At 39.3% G+C, this 19,782-nt stretch overlaps 4 protein-coding genes and 1 long non-coding RNA gene across 6 annotated transcripts in view; 2 read left to right on the forward strand and 3 right to left on the reverse strand.

The window, feature by feature from the left end:
- LOC111318851 (lupus La protein) overlaps positions 1-19,782 on the forward strand; it is an 85,296-nt gene that overhangs the window by 36,897 nt on the left and 28,617 nt on the right. The gene's annotated exons all lie outside the window — the stretch shown is intronic.
- On the reverse strand, positions 287-1,817 carry LOC148716927 (pyroglutamylated RF-amide peptide receptor-like). Its single transcript, XM_088744233.1, has one exon. The coding sequence runs from the start codon at positions 1,760-1,762 to the stop codon at positions 656-658; it is 1,107 nt and encodes a 368-aa protein (XP_088600359.1). The 5' UTR covers positions 1,763-1,817; the 3' UTR covers positions 287-655.
- On the forward strand, positions 4,354-6,691 carry LOC148716928 (pyroglutamylated RF-amide peptide receptor-like). The gene is made up of 2 exons (XM_088746023.1): positions 4,354-4,486; positions 4,732-6,691. The coding sequence occupies exon 2, from the start codon at positions 4,837-4,839 to the stop codon at positions 5,932-5,934; it is 1,098 nt and encodes a 365-aa protein (XP_088602149.1). The 5' UTR covers positions 4,354-4,486; positions 4,732-4,836; the 3' UTR covers positions 5,935-6,691.
- On the reverse strand, positions 6,589-8,687 carry LOC148716929 (pyroglutamylated RF-amide peptide receptor-like). Its single transcript, XM_088746024.1, has one exon. It carries the CDS (start codon positions 8,548-8,550, stop codon positions 7,534-7,536), a length of 1,017 nt encoding a protein of 338 aa, XP_088602150.1. The 5' UTR covers positions 8,551-8,687; the 3' UTR covers positions 6,589-7,533.
- On the reverse strand, positions 9,880-11,207 carry LOC148716930 (uncharacterized). The gene is made up of 3 exons (XR_015995201.1): positions 11,060-11,207; positions 10,491-10,575; positions 9,880-10,078 (listed from the first exon to the last, which is right to left on the reverse strand). It is a non-coding gene; the product is annotated as an uncharacterized LOC148716930 (long non-coding RNA).

Below are 19,782 nucleotides of genomic sequence, written 5' to 3' on the forward strand. Positions count from 1 at the left end.
AAATTTTCTTATTTAATGACGTAGCATAGTTTGGTATCACGTCGATGTGAAACCTGATTATAGCTGGCAGCGCCTGTGGGCAACTGATATGAAGCGAAACCTTTGTTCTGATTGGCTGCCTGAGCGGTTAAGAAGGGAGAAGGGCCCAGCTTGCCCTCTCAGGACTGCCCTCTTTTATCCCGCCCAAGAAAAAAGCGCGTGGAGCGGGTTCTTAATCTCTTAGCCGTAAAATGGCCAAAAAATGTAATCCTTAGGCGTAAAAGTTGACAAATTTTAACTGTTAATCGTACAAAAAATTAACCGTAAAATTTCTTCCTTTTTTCTGCGTGTCACTTTGTGTCAGTTTGGTATACCGTAACCGTAACTTGGCGGGCCAAAATTTTAACTACTAGCCTTAAAAGCTATCATCTTCTTCAGACCCTCTCATCCGATGGAGGAATGAACCTGAATTAGCCAAGCCAAACACTTTTATATTTACTTTTGTGAGATGATTTTACCCACACGTCAGGTGGTTTGTTGAAGCTTCCTCGCCTTATAATTATGATGTTGTTATTTTTTTTTTCGCTATTGTCAAAAAAAAGGCAAATAAATAATAACGATAATGATGATTATAAAGCCTCAAGTCAAGATAGGAATGTTTTTGTTCTGGAATGGCTCATCGTTTGTCACTGTCTAGTTGTTGTCGAATTAAAGTTTGCTTTGTTTCCTTCATGCGTATCTCATCAGGATTCACTCTATGATTATATGAAACAACGTGATGAGAACGAAAGCAGCAGTAGCAACAACAACAAGCAAATTTGACGCTGTTTTTCCTAAACTCAGGGCAAAAAAATGTATACACCGGGGTATTTATCAAGGAGCTTGATGCAGGAGCTATAGCTGTTAGCCAAAACTGTAAGATTATCTTTTTTCCTAGCGCCAATCCGTCCATAACACGATATTTATCCAAATTGTTTAAGAAAATACTTGGTCCCCAGCAAAGAATAAATCCAAGGACGGCGAAAAGCAACAGACGAATTGATTTTGATTTATGCTTTGCCACAGCGCTGTGAATGGCTCCATTCTTGCTTCTTTTCCACAAGCGAACTGCAATTCTTGTGTATGCAACTATCATGTAGAAAAGAGGAATAAAAAACGCTACAGTAGAGTACACTGTTTGCGATAGCTGAATTTGCCAAGTGCCAGTCGGTCTATCACATAGAATATATTCCCCGCACTCCTGAGTGATGTTGACTTTCCAACAGTATTTGACTCGGCGAACAGTTACACTTTGAACAAACGAAATCGAAGATACCATGGCATATACCCAAATAGCTGCAACTATCAGTAAATATGACTTAAAAGGCGTGGAAATCAGACTCTTAAAGGGCTTTAGGATGTTTTTTTGTCTCTCCCAAGCAATGGCGACCAAGGTGCTGAAAATAGCTGCAGAGCAGGCGTGTTCAACAAAGATGGAAACTTTGCACATTACTGGATCCCTTCTTTCAAGACCATTGATAAAATTCATGGCAAACACAAGACGAAACAAAAAATGAGTCAAGGACAAATGAAAGATTAAAAAACTGGAAATGTTTTTCAGCAATTGTCCACTTCGCAGCATAACATAGATCACGAATATGTCAAGGATAGCTCCAAAATGAAAGAAAATGGAAAACACAATTTTAGAACTAAGCCAAAACGACAACTCTACATATGTGAGTTTAGGAAATGTGAGATTTTTAGTGGTAGGGCTTAAAGTTGCGAAATCTAACGAGTCGTTCATTTTAGCTTTTGCGCAGCAGTTGCGATCGAAGCTATATCAGCTTCAAGTGCAAACGACGGACACATGTAAATGATGATTGATTCACATACTAAGTTCCTTTCTTATTTAATCATTTTAAACGACGACAATGGAAAGGGCGACTTATGAAATACTCTGAGCCAATGGAGCCGAAGCAATGTCCCTTTTCGTGAACTAATATTTTAGGTTCATTGATGACAGCCTCCAACAGTAACTAATTTAAAAGTGCTACGTCCGCCTTTTGTAATCTTTTTTTGATGGTTATTACTCAGCGAGGGAGGAGTTTACATCTTAAACCTCGCTCTGATAAGGGAGGAGTGAAAAAAAGTAATTGACGATCAGACTTCTTTTAATTGCTAGACATTGTCAACGACTGTTTAAAATTCAAGATATCCAAAAAGCAAATTTTATTTTGCGTCAAGAAAAGCTTCGTGCTATGATGGCAGGCTATAGTGCGGTGTTTTGTGAAGAATAAAACCCTGGAACTTGATCACGTCTTCTTTAGTCCACTTAAATTAAGACCAAAAAAAATTATTGAGATATTTTGTTTACTTTTTAGCGCTGCATCGTTCAGATCATTTCTTTTTTTAGCTGTTTGGCACACTTAGGGAAAAGACAAATACCATTAAGTAAAATAAGGAAATTCTGAAAGATAAACCCTCGTCTAAAGAGCGGCAAAGCAAAGGGCTCTTTGCATTATAAAGGGTTCAGTTCTATCCACATGAAATTAACTAACTTTGTAAAAAAAAGTACAATTATCATAAAGTTTTGAGCACGCAATGCTGTCACGAATTAATCCTAAATCGAAATGATGATGGCGTTTTTTTTTTCAGCTCCAATTCCGAACGTATTTCCCTTACACGATTTTCAATACGTACAAATCAACGATAAACTTTTATACACTCATGTCATGAAAGTGAAGTCTTGCTGGATGCAATTAGCATAAGAATGATGAATAGAGGCTAATAGCGTTTTTCGCCGTTGGGATGATAAGGTTTTCTAATTTTTTGTTTTCTTAGTTTTTGGCTAATGTCTTTTGTCGAAACTTTAATTTTCAGGGGTCTTTTCATATTGATTTGCACATAAAAAAGTAAATTTACATCTCGTTATATTTTTTCACAAATAAAAGCAGTGAATATAGAGAACGAACTGTTTCTCGATATTTTTCAAGCATTTTGAAATTGTTATTGTCATGACTGGTCAAAAATCTTGGATTACATTGGTTTTAATGTGCTCCGCTCTGTGATTTGTCAAGGAATCACGCGCCACTCTTTCAGCCAACCAGATGCAGAACTAGAACCAATCACGACTTGGTCGCGTGCGTTTTCCCGCGCTTTAGACGCTTTGGCTGTTTTTACTGCGAGTTTCCTTTCTTTTGATTGTTTTTTTTTGAATACTTAGTTTGGTTTTACGACATCCATTCGAAAAGCTCTCTTATCTGCAGGTAAACAAAAACAAAAAAAGAAAAGACCTATTCCGACTAGGTTTCGTAAAAACCAACTAGAGCAGTCACAAAGGCCGATCATAAGAAAGGAGAAAATGCACACACACACACACACACACGCGCGCACGCACGCACGCACATACAACACACACACACACACTACCGATGTGTGGGAAAACATGTATGACTAAGTCCCAATCGAATGTCGAAAGTAATTCGAAATTATATTGGTTTGATTCACTCCGCTCTGTGATTGGTCCACAAAAAAATCGCACTTCTCTCTCAACCAATCAGATACAAAACTAAAACCAATTACGACTTGGTCACCTGCGTTTTGGGCAGTGTGGTCTGTTACTTTGAGTTCTCATTGGTTCTTAAGGTTATTCAGTCTTTTCTTCTGATTGGCTGTTATGATCGCTTTAGTTTTGGAAGACACTTAGTCAAAGAGCGCTCCAAAGTAAAACCGAAGTAATCCCGAATTCCTTTTGACTCTCCATAGTAAAAATTGCTTTTGTTATGGAGAAAATTAACATTAACTGCGAATGGCAAAATTTCAGACAAATCCACCCAGACGGTTCTCGTATTTCTTTGCCACACAGCAGGTTCCTATTCAATTTCTTTCATTTGCATGGCAACTGAATAAACTACTTTTCAGACTTTTAATTTACTAAAACGAACAACAAAAAGATAGATATCCCATCCATTTAAATATGATCTAACATGCGTCAGCACTGAACTCTTATGACTATCTCGCGAAAGGAATTTTGACGATAGATAGTTATTCTTTTTAGGGATGACAAATAAGAAATCCTACGTACATCTCACAACTGTTTTTGAGAACATCGAGAACAGTAATCGTGTTTGATTTTTCTAAGCCATCAAAAAAACGCCAACTGGAAAAAACACAAGAAGCGAAACCAGCTGAACAGGATACAATAGTTATCTAAACACTTCCCATCGAGGGTTTTACCTTTTAATATCTTTTTAGGTCAAATTGCTTTTTTGTTTTGTTTTGCATAACCATCAGGAGGGGCTCGAGCAATTACGACTTTCATCATCGGGAAGTTGACATGCGTGGGGACATCTTAGTGACATCTTATTGACTTACTTCATGAACTCATAACTATATTATCAATATTTCATATTCTGCCTAAGTTCAATGTAAACAGAGCGAAGCTTTCTAACAGAGGAGTTCGACATTTGGAATGTTTTTCTGACTTGAACTTGTCTATCACAACGTCGTTCTCCACTTCCACCAACTGGTAAGCAACATAAAGTTTTCATTTTCTTTTAACTTAATTACCAATCACTCTGTACAATAGTACAGATATTTTACATCACATTGACAGAAAAACAGCTATCGTAAATAGAAGATTTTTTATTATAGAAACATTAATTTGTTCTTGTTTTGCGCGATTTGGTCCAATGAGTGCTTGTTTTGCAGTATAAGGCTTTGAAGAGATAGCTAAAAACATTCTCACCTTATTCCATTTTGTCCATTTTTCAGGGCGCACCGGTCATTTTTAACCGTGTTGACAATATCTTGCGCAAGGAACAAGCTGACGATTCGAGAGTACCTTGGTGGGAATTTGGTTCAATGAATTAAACAAGAATGGAAACACTGAATGCGACAGTTGAAAATTTCACTTCTAATAACACAGAGTACTCCCGTCTATGGAGAGACGGTTTCTTTTATGAATTTGCAGTATTTTCTTACGTTTTCTACGCCATTGTGTTCGGAACCGGCGGCTTGTTAGACATTTTTGTCATCTACGTTATGTTACGAAGTGGACAACTACGAAAAAATTTCGCCAGCTTTTTACTTTTTCATCTATCTGTGACTCATCTACTGTTTCATCTTGTGATCATCATGAATTTTACCGGGGATCTGCGTAGAAGAGATATTCGGGCTTGTAGGGCGTTTGCCTTCGTCGACCACGCATGCCCAGCCGCTATTTTTAGCACGTTAGTTGCTATTGCGTGGGACAGACACAAAAACATTTTACAGCCTTTTAGGAGTCTGATCTCGAAACCTCTTCGGTCATATCTAATGATGATTGGAGTGATCTGGATATACGCCGTCTTATCATCTATTGCGTTTGCTCACAGTGTGAGGGTTCGGACAGTTACCTATTGTCGAACAGTGAGTGACAATGAAACATGTAGAGAGTATATGTTTTGTGAAATACCGCGGTCTAGTTGGCAAATTCGGCTCTCTGAAACAGTTTATTTTGTTGTGGCGTTTTTCATCCCTCTTTCCTATATAGCAGTTGCATATACAAGAATTGCAGTTCGCTTGTGGAAAAGAGGCAAAAATGGAGCCATTCATAGCGCCGTAGCAAAGCATAAATCAAAATCTATTCGTTTGTTGGTCATAGCCGTATTTGGCTTTGTTCTTTGCTGGGGACCAAGTATTTTGGGGAGCATGTTGGAGAAATATCAAGCTTTTGACCGAGTGCCTGTAGAAACGCGGTACTTTTTATCGGTGTGGTTCGTGTTAATCGCACCGGCGTCAAGTTCTGGTGTAAGTACTGCAGTGTATGCATTTTTCTGCCCTGAATTCAGGAAAAACAGCATCAAATTTGCCTTTTGTTGTTGTTGCTGCTGTAAATCGTGCCGTAATCGCCGGTTCAGTCCAGATGAAGAGATACGTTTACAAACAAGAACGTGGCAAACTTCGATACGAAAAGAGCAGGTCGATCCAAAATGAAGAACTATCCTCTTTGTTGATTGGTTGAGCCCTCCGTCATTCGGGAACCATCTCTACGGTGTAACCGTCGCTGGCCAATTAACATTTTCAACTTCAGTTGATAAATCAAAATTACCTTTTTACACCCACCGACGCAGCACCACAGTTTCTTTACAAACTTACCCCCTTCATAACCGCCAGATGGATACCTTATGTACGAAGACATGTAATGCAGCGATATGATGCAACCAAGCCTTCGGGCTTGAGTTACGTATAAGAACATTGTAAGATTATATTATATTTCCCCATATTTGACGTACCTAGGACTGAGGTCAAACAACTGACACGAGGCGCTATTGACTCTGAGCTTGAGACTGCTGTCAGCAGTTTTGTCTATATATTTATTACAGGCCAATTAATATTTAAGAAATTGGAATATACATAAGTCATAATTACTGAAAAATATAAGGCTTTTAGGTGATCAAACAAACATGCATTCTGTCACAAGAGCGCAAACTAGGTTGTCGCAAAGGATTTTATGGTAGCCATCAATTAATGTAAAAATGTTATAGGTGGGTTTTACGCGGGAAAAAATCCTATTACCCTGAACAAAATGTTTCTTTCACCTTCCTGGCTATATCGTCCAATAGGCGGTCTATAGTTTCGGAACCTTGCTCCTGAGGAGTTCAATCGCATTTCATTTGTAAGGCTAATATATAAATAACCGAAATATCACCGCACATGTAAATATTCGTTATGTACTCATAGAAATAAACCTGAGTATTCAAATTTACGAAAGCATCTTATACATTTGAATGTTTGGTTAAATGGCTGGGGTTGCTAGAGATCATTGTAGCTCGATTCATTCGCTTATTTTGCAAGAATCATATAAACAAGAGTACCTTTGTTTTCGTTGATCAATTTTTAGACTTCAAGTGCACCATTTTTTGTCAGGATTCAGAATGGCGCCCGCTACGTTTTATTTCATCTCAGACACCTTTGGACTCTTGAATCAATAAATTTAGAATTAATGACGACATTTTCTGAACACCTCAATTCAGTCTTAGGAAATAGCTGATTTCAGTTTGTATAACAAAGAAGAGTTAACATTTTTAAGTCGTGTAAGGCATCCAAGTAAGGAAGACCTTCTTATGCAGCTCATGCATGTGAGATCTGTAAGAAAGGGCACTCAGGGTTTTATAAAAATTTCTGTCAGTTAGATCCAAATGCAATGGGGGTGCGCTGGAGGGAATGCAGACATTATTCTTCCATGTTCCACGGTCCCGCACGCTCCATGCTCGTTACAAGTCACTCCCACTCCGCCGGCCGCCTCGCTCCTTAACGTTGTTCCTAGTCGGTCAGCGAAGTGCACCAAAAATAGAGATGCAATGTGTGCAAGAGCATGAGAATATCTTCAGCTTATGACAGAGGCCAGAAAGACACCAAATATTGATGTGTCTTGCTCCCATAGTCCCTTGGGCTTTATGCTGGTCACCAGTTGCTCATGTGCTCCACGTTGTACTCCGTGGCTGTGCGAAGTGACTCTAAAAATAGGCATGCGGTACGTACATACGCGGAAAACTTGATATTCTGTTGATTTTCTCCCCTGATTCGTTCACATCAGATGACAGGCTCCACGCGACCTAAAGGACGATGGCTTGAACAACAGAAGCAACAGTATCTGAGAACTCTTCTCCTAAATTCAGGGCTCAGGAATGCGTAGATAACTGGGTTTATAGAAGAGCTAGATATCTGCATAATTATACACAAAAAATAAACTATGTAAGAATATTCAGACGATGAATTTTCAAATACTCTATACACCTCCAGTAATTGCAATACAAAAATTGGCGCCCAGCAGAACGCAAAAGCTAGGACAGCAGCGACCATCAAACGAGTAGATTTCAATTTTCTCTTGGCAACTGCCATGTGAATTGTTCCATTTTTGCTTCTGTTCCACAAACTTAGAGTTATCTTTGCGTACGCGAAAAATATGTACAACAAAGGAACAAAAAACGCAAGCACAAAGTAGAAGGTTCTTGAGAGCTGATCTTTCCAGTCAGTAGGTAGCGTACAGTAGCTATACTCTTCACAACTTTCGGTGCCATTGTTTTGTTTGGAGCAAATTACAGCAGAGAGGCTCTTGATACTGTAAAAAAACGGGTGAGACGTTATTAAGGCGTAACGCCAAATCGAGAAAACCAAAAGTAGATACGTCTTCAGTTTTCTTGGTGCCAAGCTTTGAAAAGGCCTTAGTATGTTTCTGTGTCGGTCCCAGGCAATAGCAGCTAAACTGCTAAAAATGGCCGCCGCTGAGGTATAACCAACGAGTACCCAGGCTTTGCACGAAGCGGATGATCGGAAGAAAAGTATCAGGACCATTTGTAACATCGGAATGACGAAGTGAAACAACAGATGAGTAATGGACAAATGGCAAATCAGAAAGCTTGAAATATTTCGTCGTGCCTTACCACTTCGAAGCATGACAAAAACAACTACAGAGTTTAAAATTGCACCAGAAGAAAGCAACACGCAGTAGGTGATGAACGGCCACTGAGTGTAGCTTGCACGATTTAGTTGCGCTTGTGAAGAATTACGCGGAACGGTCTCTGACCAGTTTGCTAACATTTGCTTCATTTCTTCCTGAAAGATCGTTAATCTTTGAATTCTATACCGTTGTCTTTCACCACGGACAGTTTATCACTTCCTAGGTTTTTTATTCATGATAGCACAGACAGGACTGAAAGCTTGCGAGGGACGAGATTAATTTTAAATAAAATACGTATTAATTTGCGTTAAAAGTCAAAATTATTATTTGCTTTTCATTATGTACCTGCACTTTATTGCGCATCTAAAACAACCGACTCGACAGCAGACAAAAGGCTCGAGTAGATTACCTACTCTTCCTTGTCTTAAGGCCTTCACTGAACAAAACCAAACAAACTGCAGGTGGAAAGTCAATGATTATGCGCGTTAATTACTTTTGTCGAAAACACTTGTCAATAATTTGTGGAGATTTCTCTTGTGCCTTTTTTCCAAAAATAGCTTAGCTTATTATTGATGGGAAATTGCAATCATAATGGATCTAAACGTGACAAATTCTTATTGGAAAGTAGGACCAAACCGAGGACAGAGCCTTTTCTTTACATAAAGAAAAGAAGATAAGTCCCTAAAGCAATTGTGGTGCTGCGTCGGTAGGGGGTAGTACAAAATAATTCGGTTTTATCATCTGAGTTAATTATGTAAATTGGCCACCGTAAGCAGTTTCAAAGCTGACGTTTCGAGCGTTAGCCCTTCGTTAGAGCCCTTTGTTAGCACTTCGCTCTGACGTGGGGCTAACGTTTGAAACGTAAGCTTTAAAAAAAGTCTTTACGGTGACCAATTTACATTATCAACAGTTGATAAAACCAAATTACCTATTCTATCAAGCTGGTTTAATGCTTCTGAGTTTAGGAAGCCATTAAAACAAATCGCCATTGAGTGTCAAAATTAATCCAGACTGACGTTAGTTTTGCTTCTCAGCGCTCCGTGATTGGTCCGCAAAACTCGCATCAACCTCTCAACCAATCAGATGCAAAACTAGAGCCAATCACGACTTGGTCACCCGCGTTTTTCCCGCGCTTCCAAATCAACAAGCTTGTCAAACTAATTTATGGGGAAACGAAAGCAGCTTAAAGGAAGAATTTCTTATCAGATCTCTCTATTAAAGTGTAATTCAGCTGATTTTAGGGACTCACCACCCCCCTAAAAAAATACAAATTTCATTGGAATACAGCTTTTTTTTTCGGAGAAAAATGACGGAAAAATGAGTTAAAAAATGAGTTAAAAATGAATAAAAGCTTTTTAAGTATTTTACTTTACCAGAATTCTTGTTTATATAGTACTTACAAGTACAGCATTACAGTCATGTTGCTGTTCAAAGAGACGAAAGAATTCTCAGCTGAGTGGTGCTGGAGGAGGTAATAAAAACCCCTGGGCTAGTTATTTATTTATTTATTACGAATATTTAGACAGGGTAGCCGAGTTCAGCAAATAGCTGGTTTAAATGGGGCCCTGTGACTTCGCCACACTCATGTTGCTGGGAAAGGTCTTGATGCTGTGCACCAAAGTCCTCTTGGTTGGGTACCAACCCAGTTCAAATGTGTTGCTTTCTGTGGACGCACGGCTGGGACGAAAAAAGAATAAGTTTAAAAAAAATTAAAAAATTAAACGCAATATTTACAGGAAGCTGGGATGGCGCAGTGGTGACGCACCCGCTTCCTGCTGCGCTGGCCTGGGTTCGTTTCCCAAATGGGTCGTGCACGTCCCGGGGACTTTTACCAGTTTTCCTCCAATTTACAAAGTTAACCTGTTTGCTAAATTCCAACTCGGGTTTGTACCCACACTCAGATTCTTTTAAGAAAGTCACATTTTGGCTGATTTTATTCTATCTCATTTGATTTTCAGCATCTTGACTCAGACTTACATGTAAGCCGGCGCAGAAAGACCTAAAGGCGTAATTGCGCGAGTTTACAATAATCGAGCCTGTAAAAAGTAACCATAGACAAAGGGATAAGGAATGAGGTCGTAACACTTACTTCGGGTCTGTTCCTTCATCGTCATCATCGTCAGGATTACAAATGGAGCGGGCGTTCCACAGCTTTACACAGTTATCCACTCCACCTGGAAGGAAAAATAAAATAAGTGCAAATGCTTTCCTGCTGAGCAGCAAAGACAAAAATAGCGCCCTGCTGTTAACCATAAACTCAAAATTCATGCATGCCTTGCGGGCCTATACTTCACATTCACTCATTCACTCATTCACTCATTCACTCATTCACTCATTCACTCATTCACTCATTCACTCATTCACTCATTCACTCATTCACTCATTCACTCATTCACTCATTCACTCATTCACTCATTCACTCATTCACTCATTCACTCATTCACTCATTCACTCATTCACTCATTCACTCATTCACTCATTCACTCGCAGCCAATGGCAATATCATGGATGAAGTACTTGAAGTGCATTACTCACAAAAAATATAAAAAAACTACAAACTGGATAAGATCCAAAACGTCGTTGCTTAACATAAAAATATTATATAAGGCTTTGCCAGTTTTATTCTTTGACTGTGTTTGAAGCACAAACAAAACAAACCTGAAGCCAGCAGATTCCCATCTCTACTAAACATCAAAGAGTACACAGTGTCTGAGTGTCCTTTTAGCTCGGTCAATAATACCCCTTCCGCGAGATCCCAAACTAGAATACGCTTATCAACGCCTAAACGATAAATGGAACAAGAGCAAAATGTTAGTCAATTTGGAAGAGACTCGTGCAAGACGCAAACGTCTTTGCATCCGTCAAAAGGAATCCTTAGTGGAAGGCGCAACGGAAACAGATACAGACGACGTAAATTAGAAATTAACTGAAATATAAAAAGGAAAAACAAATCTACAATACTCAGCTGCAGGTAATGAAATCTTTATTACAAGAAAACAGTGGTCTAACATCTGCGCATGTGTGCGTACTTCCAGACTTTCAGAACCAAGTTGTCTCACACAAGTCACAATCACGACTTAGTCACCCGCGTTTTTCCAGCGCTTCCAAATCAACAAACTTGTCAAAATAATTAATGGGGAAACGAAAGCAGCCTCAAGGGAAAATTACTCATCAGATCTCTTTATTAAAGTGCATTTCAGCCGATTTTTAGAACATCCTACCACCCTCCAAAAAATACATCTTTTCATTGGAATACAGCTTTTTTTGGAGACAAAAACGATGGAAAAATGAGTTAAAAGTTTAAAAAATGAATAAAAAAATTCTTGTTCATTTAGTATTTACAAGTACAGCATTGCAGTCATGTTTTTGTTCACGGAAACGGAGAAATTTTCAGCTGAGTGGTGGTGGAGGAGGTCAAAAGAACCCTTGGGCTCCTCCCTCAACTACGTCACAGTTATATGGCTGTGAAAGGTTCTGACGCTAGTAACAGATTTCTGAGCGTGAAGTGTAAACAGTGCACTGGAGTCCTCTTCACTCTGATGATGACTTCCGCACAGGTTGTCGAAACGTCAGTCACTACCACCGACAACAGTCCTTCTCAGGACTACACTCACCCGGACGATCAGACTACACCTTCACATGTTACCCCCGGGTTCAAGCCATATACTACATGGAGTCCTCTTGGTTGGGTACGAACCCAGTTCAAATGTGTTGCTTTTTGTGGACGCACGGCTGAGCCAAAAAAGGCTTAAATACATATCAATATAAAAACAATTAAAAAATATAAACGTAATATTTACAGGAAGCTGGGTTGGCGCAGTGGTGACGCATCCGCCTCCTACTGCGCTGGCCTAGATTCGTTTCCCAAATGGATCTTGCACGCCCCAGGGGGTTTTCCAATTTTCCTCCATCCATAAAATTAACACGCTTAATTCCAACTTGGTCTTGCACCCACACTCAGATTCTTTAGACAGAATCACATACTGACTGGTTATATTCTGAGTAAAATTCGTGCATCTTGACTCAGACTTACATGTAAGTCGGCGCAGAGAGACCTAACAGGTGCAACAGCGCGAGCTTACAGTAATCGAGCCACCAAAAAGTAACCATTGACTGAGGCATAAGGAATAAAGTTGTAACACTTGCTACGGGTCTGTTCCTCCATCATCATCCTCATCAAGATTACAAATGGAGCGAGCGTTCCACAGCTTTACACAATTATCCAGGGGCGTAACGTGAGATTTTGAAGGTGCACGCACAGCGCGGAAATTGGGAGTGCCGAAGACGCCCCAAACTAGGGGGGTCTGGGGGGATTGCTCCCCCAGAAGATTTGAAATTTAGGGTTTCGAAAATGCCATTTCCAACTATTCCTGCAGAAGTTTTTTTTATAAATGAATGCGACGAAAAATGCTGTAGTTAGTTGTTTATTTTACCCATCTCTAGAGTTTTAAGCTGAATGGGTATTAGCTTCCTAAAATATCTAGGGAGTTAACAAGTCAAGGAAGCCAAATAAAGTTTCTCGCACTGTATGGATTAATGAAAAGGTACTGGAAAAAGCAAACACACTCGCCAGTATAATTCGAAATTTAAAAATCGGTTCTATTTTATTTTATCATTTGAAAACGCCAGCCAGTGAATAGATCGCTCTCTGTAAGATGACATATGAAATCATGGCAGTTGCAAAGTAAGCAAAATAAAATCGCCCTAAATGAGAACACAGACAGCAATACGAAGTCTCCCACACATACCTTATGTAACGTGAAAAACCACACAGAGCTGCCTGTGTTTATGTCCCAGAGCCTGACGGTCCGATCACATGACCCTGTGGCTACGTAGTAGCAGTTTGGTGAAAGCTGTGTTTAACTCTGTTCTGACTGAGCAGTTTCGACTCATAATACTGAACTAAAATGCGCTCTGTTTAATTCCATTTGTCTTGATCTCGTAAAAGACTTCAGTTTAACCAATTAGAGATGTGTTTGTATGTTTTGCGCATCAATATCAGTATCTGAGCTACAGCACACCCACCCCGCGGGTGGGGTGGGTGTGTGGGCGGAAACGGCAAACGTCAGCTTGTCCTTTCACGTTTCACGTAAGATAGCGTGAACCTTACTGTTACGTATTGGCTTCGCGTAAGCTGACGTCATGGTGGATTTGACCTTGCATGACTTACAAGAAAAAGTTTTAGTGCCCTTTATTCAGGCAATTCTGTGTGAGAAAAAGTGGAAAAAAATCTTAAGTACACGGCAAACGCGAAACAGGTTACTTTCACGTAGAAACGGTAAAGTGTAACCGGCAAACGTGATGAAAATGGCGGGAAAACGTGGTCACGTGAACACCCTTGTCATTCACGTTTCACGTAAACGCGGCGCTAAATCTGTCTAATGCCGGGTTAAAGGAGGGGTAGATGCACAATTGGTCAGATATTGATCCGTTGATCTGTTTTGGCTGAAGGGAATGGGCCATCCTCTAGTCAATGATCTTTTTCGCCACTGTCTCGTACACAACTAGACACTTTATAAAACAAAAGTGCTAAAGGGCAAAGGCGGAGTTGCAGAGGTAGGGGGCATGAAGAGAGAGTACCCTTCGATATGATATACTAGAGTTCAATTCTAGGAAATAAACGAAATCATGTTTTGTTAAAAATGAGGGTTAAGAAAAAAGGATTCCCTACCAGAACTGCAAGTCCCACACTGGGTAGTTATGTTCCTTGTACGAAACCAAAGAACTGAAAGTGTAGAGACTCCACAGGCGGACTTGATGGACACAAACAATACAGTTTGTGTCCATCAAGCCAAAATGAGAACTTTAATACTTGAGATCAGAATATTTTCACTTAAAGATAAAAGATAACCATACAGAAAGAAACATCGATGAAAAAAAAAATTAAATCAAAAGAAAATTGAACGACAGTTTTGGAACTTGAAGCTTTGAAGCGATCTAAGGTAGTCCTAAAAATTATTTTCGTTTAGATGGTTCAAAGGGAAATGTTTCAAAATTTCTCAGAAGCCCTCTGAGGCTGGTTGTCGGCGAAAAGCAGTCAGCACTAATCCTTGATTCAAATTTAGTCTAGGTTTTGTCTTTTGTTCTGTTGAGACATTTCGTGGTACTCAAAGCAGTTTACAAAAAAAGAAATTCACTAAAGTGCATTAGCCATTCGCGCAGACAAAAAACTGAAGGTACCTGTTCTGTCAGCAGAATAGGAGACAAGAAAGGAGTTGCCGTTGTTAAAACTCGTCGAGAACAAGGGGCCAGAATGACTAATCAACTTCCTGAAAAACCATCTCTCGAAACATCACCCATCGAGCGAACAAAAAAAAAAAAACAACCAAAAATGTCTCACAAAAGGAAAACAATACTGAGACGAGGAGGCGCCCGCTCTTATTATCATATTATCCTAAGCATATTGTTACTATGATCATAATTCAAATACAATTTTTTCTAATTTTCAGTTGTTTTTTCTCCGTTCGCTCGACCGAAGAAGCAGGAAAAAAAAATTCGAAGTGGCCCTAAGTCTAATTTTCTCGTCACGCCAAGGTTACACTAATTTCAATAAACTAAAAGCACAGATAAGCAGAAGCTGTTTTCAGTCAGCCATGTGCCTTAAGAGTTTTACCCTCAGAAGAATCATCATTCATTGCAATACATTACCTGACATGTTTAGAAGACAAGGATACCCCGATTGGCTAATACAATTGAAAATACCATTATAATAAAGAACTGGTCTCAAGAATTAATAAAAAAGGAAGTCACATGGCTTCATTTTTCGATTTGTATTCCGCGATTTTCTAGTTTTCGGGCTCCCTACTCAAAGAAGACAGGCGAACTATTATTTGTACAATTATAGCATTTTCTGTACAAATACAAGTACATTCAAATACATCAAGACTTGTTGTTGTGGAGAGCCTGAAGAACACAAAGACACATACATAATTGACAAAACAGCATCCTATGCTTTACCCTTACTTTTTATTGGCCGACTGTGCAACACGTGATCTGCAATGTACTGCCTACGAATAATGGACTATCTGAAACCTTTGAAAGAAATGCAGTGTAATTCCATTTGTCTGCAATTTTATGATTGAATGCTCTGAAAAGAATTGGGTAAATTATCTCAAAAAGGCTTTTGAACAGAGAAATATAGAAACTGACAGAGCTGAATGATAAAATGCTACGTCAGAGGGTATGCGGTCGAGAACGCGGGCTGAAGTGTCCTAGGTCTAAAATTTAGCAAAATTGGTGGAAAATAAGAAAGGCTGACTTTTAAAACCGAGCAACTCTGTTTTCGTCGAAGGCACTTTCCTATTTCCAGAGGTTTTAGGGAGAAAATTAATTTTTTAAAGTTTTCAGAGGGTGTACCAAGTTTTTAAAGTTTGTTGTGTAAAAGAATAGCGACAAGAAAAACGACGCCTCGAAGCAACAGAATAGGAAATCAAACCATGCGAACGACTCAAAGTCCGTGTTTCCGCGGCAAAACCTAGCGCATGCGTATACGTTATTCAGCTCTGTCATAGAAACCTGGATTTGAATTTAACTCTGGCTTAGCACTAATCGGCCTTCAAACAAATTGGACCAAGCAGGAGTGACCAGCATCAATTTTCTCCTTACAATGTCACCCCTGAATCAAACATCAACTCCAAAGGTTCATGATTGTTAGACAAATTCTCCTTCTCATTGCCAAAGAGAATTTTTAGAGAGCATTTTGGAGAATATAGACATTGATGTAAGGGGTTAAGAGTGATAAGTATTTAATTTCTCTCTACATTATCAGTACTGAACAAACATCAAGGTTATGGGAATACAGGATATAATCACCAACTTAAGAAGCTATTGACTGTTGAACAAATACCATGGGAAGTGTAGAAAGAACAGTACATACTGATACTAGAGTATAAAGAGTTTCAGAGTTACTTTAAGTACCTCCATTGTGTATTTGGTAGTAGTGAATGTAGTTTCTCTTTTTTTTTTCTTTCTTTTTTCTCGTTTTTTTCGTATAGGAAAGAAACTTAAAGGAGGATCAGGCGGCCGAGGTGGTCGGCTTAAAAGAAAAAGACGAACTTCCGACAGGCTTGATGGAAAGCGAGACGAAGGAAGCGAAGAAAAATCAACAGCAACTCACACGAGATTTGATGAAGAAGAACCTACCGCTAAGAAAGCGAAGACAGACGATGACTGATCTCAAGGGACTCGTCGTATGCACTGGGCATGTGCGACCAACCTATACTTTTTAATGCTTTAGTTTTGGTACATTTTTACTTCTCAAGAACGAGATGTTTATGTTTTACACTAACTTATTATACAAGCTCTTTCTCAGAGCTGTCATCTTATTGGTCGAACAGTAGGGATCAGAAGGCGCTCTTTCAAAGCGTTTGTTTGAGTTCTGGTAGAAACTTGGCCCCTTTACTCAGGGCCATTTTGTTTGCTTGATTTTTTTAATATCAAACCAGTCAAGCTTTGGGAGAAATTGCATTTCTCCCAAGCTTGTGTAACTGTGGCGCTGGCCAAACTCAGGGAACTTGACTAGTGGTTAAACAGATTTGCCTTCTAAGAGGTACTGATTTGCTTGAGAGCCCTCAAAAACGGAGTAAAGAGGTGATACCCTTTGTATACGAGAAGTTTTTTTTAAGGAAGTGTTCTAAAACAATGATGTAGCTTTATTAAAACGGAAAGAAATCAATGAATTTTCATACAATTTTTTCACGTTGTCATTCACTTGATTTACAATGATTTGTAAATTGTTTTATAGAGCGCTTTTCCATTGATTATCGTAAGACCAAAACCCAAGTAATCACAACAGCCAATCAGAAGAAAGGAAACTACCTTTAAGAACCAATGAGAACTTTAAGAGAGCACACAGCCCAAAGCGCGGGAAAACGCGGGCGACCAAGTTTTGATCGGATGATCGGATTTAGTTTTGCATGATTGGTTTAGAGAATGGCGAGAGTTTTCTGGACCAAGCACAGAGCGAAGTAAATCAAACCAAACCGGTTGCTTTCGACACTCGATCGAAAACTGCTTTATTAGAAGCATTACTCGCCCAATTCTTTACCTGATACTTACTCCAATAAGTGAAGCTGGAGACTCTAAAAATGGTGTTGTGTTTACTAATTACTTTTGACTGAAAGAAATCTTTTTCCAACTCAATTTTGAGGTGTTTATATTTTACTTTAAGTTCATCGGCGTGATCAGCCCGATACTTCTTTTTATTTGAGTGGCGTCTTTAAATGACGAAAACTTACATTAATAATGAACTTACACTTAAACTTGATGTCAATAATCTCATTAAGTTATCTTTTTATGTTTTATGTTGTGGCTCGCCTACGTTACTAAGATGTAATAAACGAAGTTGACCTAATTACACTTGCCCACCTTTCGCGGAATTTGCTCTCCGCACACGCTGGTTCAACAAACGAGGACTGTATACTCTCTTTTAAGTTGGCTTTTATTCTTCAGCTCACAACATTCACGTTCTGCCCTACGATCTAACTAACTTAGGATCACAAGTGCCACTTTTATTGGCTACAGATATCCACACCCAGATATGTAGGTCCGGTGTGGTCGTATAGGGCTTAGTTGTCTATTAATTTCCTAATCGGTTGATCCCACTAATTCCTGTTGCATGGGTCTGTTAGACAAATCTTATTATCGTTAATCTTAACACGCGATTTCACCAGCAATTATCTAGTTAATTACATCATTGTTTGTCGATCGTTCTACGCATTCTTTGTCAATATTTCCGGTTACATTCTACAGGTTTCTATTAGAAGTAAAGAACCAATAACTCACTCAGTGCGGCGCTAATCATGCGAAATATAACAAAACAAGCAAAATCCTAATAATGCGTATAAACGTTCTACAACACCACCGATTGTGTCATCGATGTGAAGTTGTACTCTTTTTTCGGATGTTGCAATATCCACCAAGGAAGGGCCTCTTCAAGTTGGCCGCCTAGAGTCCGAGATGTCACCCGACCACTCCTTCTTTTCTTGACATTCGTTAAGTTGCTGGGCTAGCCTGGTTACAAAGTTTTGGCTACATACACCAGGAATCTTCTTATTTCCTCTTTCAAAGTTATTCAGGAAGAACAAACTTCAACGCATACAAAAGTGGCTTGTATTTTTCTAATTCACATAACATTATTGCTAATGCCAAATACTTACTTTTTTTTCTGTCTTTTTCAAACTAATATTTGTTATTACCAAATATTGAACAACAATTATTACTGAAAACGTGGAATGAAGTTGATTTACTGAGTCGAGTTACGTTTGATACTGCACACGCCGGATTTTTTATTGTCTCAGCGGCAGCCACATTTTGAACCAATATTCTGTTTGGACTGTTCCATTACTTACCCTGGTAACCCAAAGTCCCGTATATTCCTCAGGAACACAACAAGGCGTCTTAAACTTTCTCTTCTTATCGGCAGAGAGCGGAACATTAGACAAACTAGCCATCTCACGTAACAGCAGGCCATAAATGTCATTATTTCCTTCTGCTTTTAAGGCAATTAAAAAAGCTGATGGGGTGCATGCTCCGTAACAGAAGGCAAATGTGACCGGTAGTCTCGGTGCTACTATGATGCGGCTCAGATTCAAGTTGCCCCATGTTCCACGAAAGGTGTGTAGCTTGCATTTTGACTGGCTGGGTAGATGGCCTGATTCTAGAGAAAGACAATTTCATGGTAAGGCCTAAAGAAGTTTGTGGGTGAGTCGGTGTGTGCGAGCATGCGTGACTTTACGTGTGTTTTTAAAGAGACGAAAGAAACATATATCTTCGCTAGAGATTGCAGGACAGTATTGAAACACACTCTTTGTTGATGCAACAGTTACTCTTCGGTCAAAAGTCTACACTACACGGCCGCGCAGATGATCAATGAGCTTAATAGTAAGACAAGAAGTGATTAAGACTTGAATAACATACAGAAACGTTCACTTTTACCTTCTTTTGGACTCTGTTCTTCTTTGGCCTTTTCATCGTTACATCCTCACAAAGAGCGATGAAGGCTACTGTGGACAAGATCAAGGCATACGAAAATTTCCTCAACATGTTTCAAGTGGTGAACACTTTAGCAATTGTGGTCGATGCGCGATCCTAGCAAGCATATGGGTAGGATCAAACTGCTTTCAATTGCAAGATTACACACCGTAGTATAAAAGGCTCGTGTGCTTAATGCGACTTGTCGTTTGGGATGTGTTTTTATTTTTTTTATTCATGCTATCGACCTAAGATGGTTAAATTGTTTGCCTGGGAACAATTCAGATTTAGAAGGTCGATTTGTCTGGTGTCGTAGACATCGGTTAATAGGGAAGTTAAGTTTAAGCTCAGTCTTCAAGTGAAGAGCGGGCGAGGAAGAGGAAAAATGTGTATCCCCCGACGCGGCCTAA

Source organism: Stylophora pistillata, chromosome 14 (genome assembly GCF_964205215.1).
Source record: "Stylophora pistillata chromosome 14, jaStyPist1.2, whole genome shotgun sequence".
In the NCBI taxonomy this organism is placed as follows: Eukaryota; Metazoa; Cnidaria; class Anthozoa; order Scleractinia; family Pocilloporidae; genus Stylophora; species Stylophora pistillata.

Bases quoted from the DNA above. Each gene is read 5' to 3' on its own strand.
- LOC148716927 (XM_088744233.1), bottom strand. From the start codon at position 1,762: ATGAACGACTCGTTAGATTTCGCAACTTTAAGCCCTACCACTAAAAAT.
- LOC148716928 (XM_088746023.1), top strand. From the start codon at position 4,837: ATGGAAACACTGAATGCGACAGTTGAAAATTTCACTTCTAATAACACA.
- LOC148716929 (XM_088746024.1), bottom strand. From the start codon at position 8,550: ATGAAGCAAATGTTAGCAAACTGGTCAGAGACCGTTCCGCGTAATTCT.